This window comes from Cynara cardunculus (assembly GCF_001531365.2).
Source record: "Cynara cardunculus var. scolymus isolate 2C chromosome LG 4, CcrdV1, whole genome shotgun sequence".
NCBI lineage: Eukaryota > Viridiplantae > Streptophyta > Magnoliopsida > Asterales > Asteraceae > Cynara > Cynara cardunculus.
In genome coordinates this window covers 522,439-529,710 of record NC_037531.1, presented here as the reverse complement: position 1 = coordinate 529,710, position 7,272 = coordinate 522,439, and the positions used below count along the sequence as shown (strand labels likewise).

The following is a 7,272-nucleotide window of genomic DNA, read 5'->3' as shown; positions in this document are numbered from 1 at the left end:
CTACACCATTATGCTATGGTGTTCCTGGAGGAGTTAATTGTGAGATGATCCCACAATTTCTAAGATGATCGCTGAATTCAAGACTAAGATACTCACCACCCCTATCGGATCTGAGAATCTTGATCTTCTTATTTAGTTGATTCTCTACTTCGTTCTGGAATGTCTTGAACATCTCCAAGGTTTCAAACTTATGTTTAATAAGATAAACATATCCATATCTACTGAAATCATTAGTAAATGTAACAAAGTATTTTTCACCGTGTCTAGTAGCTAATATGAACGGTCCATACAGATCAGTGTGTACAAGATCCAACAAATCTTTGCCCCGCTCACAGTTTCCTGTGAATGGTGCTTTTGTCATCTTCCCCATTAAACAAGATTCGCATTCATCATATGATGTGTGATCAAATGATTCCAAAATCCCATCCACTTGGAGTTTGCGATGCGTTTCTTGTTAATGTAGCCAAGTCGACAATGCCATAGATACGTTTTGTCCAAATTTTCTTTGGATGAAATCGAATCAACATTBAAGATTGAACTATAATTGTGTCTCAAGCTTATGGTGGTTTCATATATTCCATTACAAGGACTAGCCTTGAAATAGAATACCTCATTCTTCAATACAAGAATAGAGCCATTATCAAATTTAAAATCGAAACCATCATTATATAAAGCCCAAAAATAAATAATGTTTTTCGCCATCTCGGCGGAGTAACATACATTTTTCAAAAACACAATAAGACCGGAACCAAAAGTGAGCTCATAACTCCCAATCCATTCAACAACAGCTATCTGCTTGTTTCCCATGATTAGGTCGAGCTCTCCGCGCCTCAGCCGCCTACTTCGTTTTAGTCCCTGTAGATTAGTACAAACATGAGTACCACATCCGGCGTCTAACACAAAAGAGTTTGAAGTAAAGGTATTGTGGAGTTCAATCATAAACATACCTGAAGGACCAACACCCTTGGCCTTTAGCTCTTTCAGCTCCTTCTGGTATTTTGGACAGTTGCGCCTCCAGTGTTCTTTCTCCCCGCAGTGGAAGCATGTGGCATCCTCAGGAGTTTTTGCTTGAGGAGTCACATAATTAGCCTTACCCTTTGGCTTGGGTTTGGAATTGGATGAACCAACCTTCCCTTTACCCTTGCCTTTAGGGGTCTTAGGCTTCTTCTTCTTGACTCCTCCTCCCTTTATAGTAAGCGCCGGGGTAGCAGTCTTGGCTTTCGGCATGGTAGCTTCAGCAGTTTTCAGCATGCCATGAAGCTCCATGATGGTTTTCTCCATATTGTTCATGTGATAATTGAGCACAAAAGACTCAAATGAACTAGACAGTGAGTTTAGGATAATATATGTGGCAAACTCCTGACTTACGGGGAAACCAAGATACGCAAGCCTGTCAATATGTGCTTTCATGTTCAAAACATGAACACTGACACTGCTTCCCGGTGCCATTCTGCAATCCACCAGAGCTCTATGAGTGTTGAACCATTCTGGCCTTGCTTGCTGCTGGAACATGTCCTGCAGCTGTTTGATCATGTTATATGCCCCAAGGTGATCCATATTCTTTTGGAGTTCTAGCACCATAGTGGCTAGTATGAGGCAAGCAACCATGTTCGACTCATTAAGGTGTTTCTCATAATCTTGGACAGTCGCCCTATTAGATCCTGGCGGTGATGCAGGAGGAAGTGGTTCCTTGATGGCCCTTTCCATGTTGTCCATTCTGAGGACTATCCCCAGTTGTCTGGACCAGTCCATGAAGTTCAAGCCCGTGAGCTTTTCCTTCTCAAGGAGACCTTTCAAGCAGAAGTTTGATAAAACAGAATTTGCGTTGTTGTTTGCCATCTATCATTGTAGAAAAAAAGGTTTTAGTGATTTGAGTTAAATAATCTTTGTTAAATTAATTACCCATTTTGTTTGAAACAAAATTAATTTTAACAAGGTTAAGATCCATATTTCACTTTTAGATACGATGGGTATGCCGCGGATCGTAGACTAAAAGCTATTTAGGTAGGTAACTATTTTACCAATTTCAATATTTGAAATTCTTAATTGATGAGTCCAGATTTCATACAAACATGGTATGATCATCATAGATTGTGATGAACATCAAAGTAGAAAGAAGATATTCAAGAAGATGATTAGATTGAGAGGAGAGAGAGAATATTACATCAACAAATCTTGATTTTCAGATTAATGACAAAAGCTTAATTACAATTACAAGGTAAATCCTATTTATACTAGGAAATGTAAAGACTAAGCTATTACAAGGAAACTATACTAAGGAGAAACTTGAATACAACATTAAGCACTAACTTGAACCCAACATTAATACCTTGCGGGATTCGGTGACATCTATTGTGTCATTTGGCATGTTTAATCCTTTCAACGCTAATCCTTTACCGTGACGGGTATGCCGCGGATCACGGGTCCGGATTGTAAATCCTCCATACTAAAAGTACGTGATATCCGGCCCAAGACTCTCGGGTATCGCGAACATCAAACACTATTCCTAGCGTCCCTCCGATGTGTTAGCTATAGAACTACCCACACTGGAAGACGGTTAGTTCAAGTGTGTGATCTAGTCATGGATAGCGTTTGATTTACCTTTTATTAAAAAATGGGTTTTTGTTTTTATAAGTTGAATCATTTAACTAAAACTTTGTGGTTCTTTAACTATTTTAAATCATTTTTCTAGCAAGCGGGGCCTAGACAAAATATATACAAATAATAAAGCAACCACAACATACAAATAACAGTAACAATGCCTCAAGTCCTATGCGTTTTTCCGGTGAGCCAACACACGAAAAAACATGGTCAGTCTAAGGGACATAACCAAGCGTCATGAATCGGCTCCCACTAAACACGCCATCACCAAGTGATACCCGGATGGTTCGCCGTTTGGACGTCAATCTCCTTGACTCCATTTGGTTGTGTTGATCTTCCATTACAAAAAAAAAATGGAAAAACTATTCTATTACTATGCTATTWTACAAATACATAATGAATAGAAACGACTCATAGGTCGCAAATACATTACAACGGATGAATGAAATGACATGCAAGTCGTGCAAATTATTACATCTTTTAAATGAATCAAATAATAACAACCAAACATCACACATAGGTCTAGAGAGGCAAATGTTACCGGATCCATACACATACAAAGAATAGAATGGAGTGCCAAATCCATGCAAGGGAATATTTTGATAAAGATTGATTAAACATACAATTTTGGCACTAAAATCAATCTTAGTTTATATGTTACAATGTATCAATAATAAAATCGACTACATAAACATATAAACACACTTTTATGTTTATGCATGTATGGTTTTCATGCCAAAAACCATCCAAGCAACAACATGCAAGTGTATCAAAATATTTGGAAAACTACAAAAAAACATATTTCATTCAAAAAGAAATAATAAAAATTTTCTTCTAAAGTACAACAAGTAAGTTTTATTTCATTAAGAAAAGAAAACACTAGTTTTGTAAAAATGGTTTTCACTAGACTTTAATTTCCTTTTATATCCCTCTTTTTTACACAAAACAAAGAGCCAATTTTTTCAAGTTCTTGGTCTATTTACTACATAGAAATAGCCCCAAAACTTCTTAAAAAACAGCCAAAAACAGCCCCTAAAAGGTAGCACAAAAGAGCCAACATTTTACAATCAAAACCGAGTTTTAAACTTGATTTTTTAGGCTTAAATTATAGCTCAAAGACTGCTGTCCTGGCAGCTTCGAAACAGCCTTATAGGCTGTCCAAAACAGCCCCAAAACATGTTAAAATAAGGTCTAAAACAACCCCAAAAATCTCCCTTTTATTGGATTAAAATAGAGCTCAAAATGGGTGTTTTTCGGACTTCAAAACAAAGTTTAAGAAGGTTAAAAGATGAACCTTTTAAATCAAGATTTTTAAACCTTTAAAAGATTAAAACTTTGAGGTTTTGAAATCTAAACTAAAGAGGGAAAGGAAACTTAAAATTAGAAGTGAAAAACTAGAAATGGTTCTACATGCAACATGCACACCCTTTCCCGAAAGTGTGCACAAATACATGATCTAACAAGAAAAGGATCCAATGTACAAGAGATTAAGCAACATAACAAGAGATAGAGAAAGAATTTCGACCTTCACTTGCAAGGAGAACCCAAAAGGAGAGTTCCTCTATGTGTTCACACCCAAAKCTCCAAGTATAGGTGCAAAAGAGTCCYCTATCTTCTTMAAGTTTGGCTCAAGAACACCAAGAACACCAAGAACACCAAGAACACACRCTAGTGTGTGTGTAGAGAGAAAAAAAGAACTTTTCTTGTGTATATGTGTATCATACGGCCAAACCATAAAGAAGAGAAGAAAAAGAGAGCCACTCAAGTGGCACAAGTCCCCATGCCATGCATACTTGAGTGCTTTCTCAAAGTTTCAAATCAACCTCTCTAACTTTGCTAAATTACAAGCTAAACCCTTCAATTTACAAAGTATTTTAAGGATGACATATCTTTTATAAGTTTCTAATTTAAACCATCAAACATGATGTTTAACAAATTTAGTCCCTTACGTTTTATTCTTGCACCTTATTTGGACTTCGCGTGCGACCCAATAGGAGCATGCAATGTGAATTATGTTGTGACAATGGGCATATCTCCAACACGTATCTCATCCAGAGCAAATGCAGAAGGTTATGGCTCTGCACGGGCCATGATGAGTTTTAGCTCTTCCAAGGAGCACAACAAAGAGGTACCAACGGATTGAAACTCTTTCGTTGTGACGTAGGTTGTTTGTGTAACCTCTGGCTCAACACATGGGCCAGATTCAGTCCTTGTTCCAAGGACACTTTCTTGCTCGACTTGTTTAATGTTGGCTGGGGAAGGATTTCCAGCAGATCCTCGTGGTTCTCCTTGAGGAGAATTCACTACTGCTGTTCTATCACGAGGTGTACCCAATGTAGGTTAAGAGCTAGCCAGAGGACTCTCCATGAGTGGACAAGAAGGTTGGTCGAGAACCTCCATGTCTTGTGCACCTAATCCTTGCTCTGAACAAGGTGGGGAAGCTCTATGTGTAGAGGAAACAAATTCCTCTGTGGAAAGGGTTTGATTGCTATTGTTCATGGCATGCTTAGAGCTACCTTAATGGGTGGCATGACCGATTTTCAGTTGGCCATAACTCTGAACAGAGATAGGGTATATTTGATGCATCCGGAGATCAAACTTGGAGAATTGGCAAACTTTCCTACAGGAACTGTAGTGTGTGATCCTCCGGGATACATATGCAAGAATCTAAATGAGAAGTTCTTATTCAGGATGTATGATATAGCGAAGTACAACTCTGGTACCTTGAAACAGATTTACATATCATTAGAAAAGAGACTGTTGAGGAAGCCGAGAATAACTCCACGAGAAGAATGGCCAAAATTAAAAGAACTCATAAATTGGATAAGAATGCAGATTGACTCTCAGCTTGAGTACAGAAGAACAATAATTGAGAAGTTCATTCCAATCCTTATTGACAGGAAATTCAAACTCTGAAAAGAAGAGGAAGATTAAGTACACACCTGCAAAGAATAAAATAGTGACAAATTTAGTTTTGTAAAGCACAAGGTTTATTTTAGAAACTTAGCTTAGGATTCATCAATTATGTAAATAGTTTCAATTTTGGTAACAACATTTCATTCATTAATTTATTAAGGAAATGTAAACAGTTTGGTCTGCGTTGTTCACTTTCTAATAACAGTGTGATACCTTCATTACTAATAGGCTCTATTCTTACCGTGTTTTATGTTTTTTTTCATATCCTCTCTGTACATAAATGTACTACACATCTTAATTTGAGAAAGTTAAATCATCTGACAGAATTACGTAACAAATATGGATGCTTGTGAAAAATAAGACGGTGCTTGAGAACGAGCTGCCCAACTTATAGTTTTGAAGGTAGTTTGGAAATTAAATTTAGAGAATGACTTCAGTATTCAAGTATGGATTTTTAATTTTAGACTTCAAGGAAGTCTGGACATGAAATATAAAGGATGACTTCAACATGCAAGTACAGATCCTTAATTTCAGACATGGAGGTTTGGCGGTTCCTTATGAATTTTCTAGTTCGTTCTGACGAAGTGGTGTATTTTTTTCCAGATTTTGGAATAAGGTTCGAATGGGAAACATTTTCCAGAGTTAGTGGAATAAACTCTGAAGAATGCCTCTCCAGACTTCGAAGCTGGTAGTTTTCATAAACGTCACTATGTGAAATCCATTCCCAGATTTCCTTGATGTTGACAGTTCCAGACTTAGCAGTGTGACAATAAGCAACCAAGACTAATTCTGTGACATTTTGAATAAGAGTTCGAAGTTCAGGTTTCTAAACCTATAAGAACTCAGCTGCATTCTCAGCTTAATTTATGTCTTTTTCCATATTCCCCTACTTACATAAATGTATTAAACATCTTAATTTGTGGGATTTAAATCATCAGAACCTCTACACAAAATAAAAGTTCCATACTTGAAAATTTTCACTCTCCTAGAAAAGAAGACAAACTGTAACCGGAATGAATACACAAGGATAATCAAAGCCAAAGGTGAAAGATAACATCTGTATTACATTTATTATATAATATTTTTACAGGACAATGAAAGGAAACTACAAGACTTAAAAGTGAAAATAAAAAACTAAGAATAAACATAATTTATAAATATAAAGCTTTTTACACATGTTGGAGCATCATGAACCTCCTAAGAAGTTCACGGAACTCCAACACATGATCGATGCATCTAACCAAATTGCGAGACCACTCCTTGCCAGCCGTGGTATTGTTGTTGTTTCTGAGTAAATTATACTTGATGGAGTGCAACGTAGAATTTGAATACTTTAGGCTCCGATCTTCACGGAAGAACACCAATCTTTCTTGCGCATTCCTGTAGATCACTCCAAACTCTGGTTCCACCATTACCGTCCACAATGGGTAATCATTAATGCCTGTTAGTTCTTCATTCGGTGCAGTGACATTAAGCTGATCAATCCCCATGTCCAGAGTCAATTGGAAGTCAAATTTGCTATTAATGTCCAGGAGATCCATCATCGTTTGCCGAATCGCCGAGTTTGCCACAGATATTTCATCCCCTTATCCCTCTTATGTTCTGTGTAGAAGAACAGAGACATAATATCCCATGGATTCAGATTAATGAGATCGAAATCTGTAAAAGATTTGATCTCGCCATGGGACCTTTCAACTTTGTATTCATGAAATACAATTTGGTTGTGCACAAAGGTTTGTCGTTTGACGTCCAATA

The 7,272-nt window shown here is 37.2% G+C and overlaps 1 protein-coding gene across 1 annotated transcript; it reads right to left on the bottom strand.

The window, feature by feature from the left end:
• Positions 1-369: 369 nt before the first annotated feature.
• Positions 370-1,839, bottom strand: LOC112511342. The gene has a single exon (XM_025116931.1). It carries the CDS (start codon positions 1,837-1,839, stop codon positions 370-372), a length of 1,470 nt encoding a protein of 489 aa, XP_024972699.1.
• Positions 1,840-7,272: the final 5,433 nt, after the last annotated feature.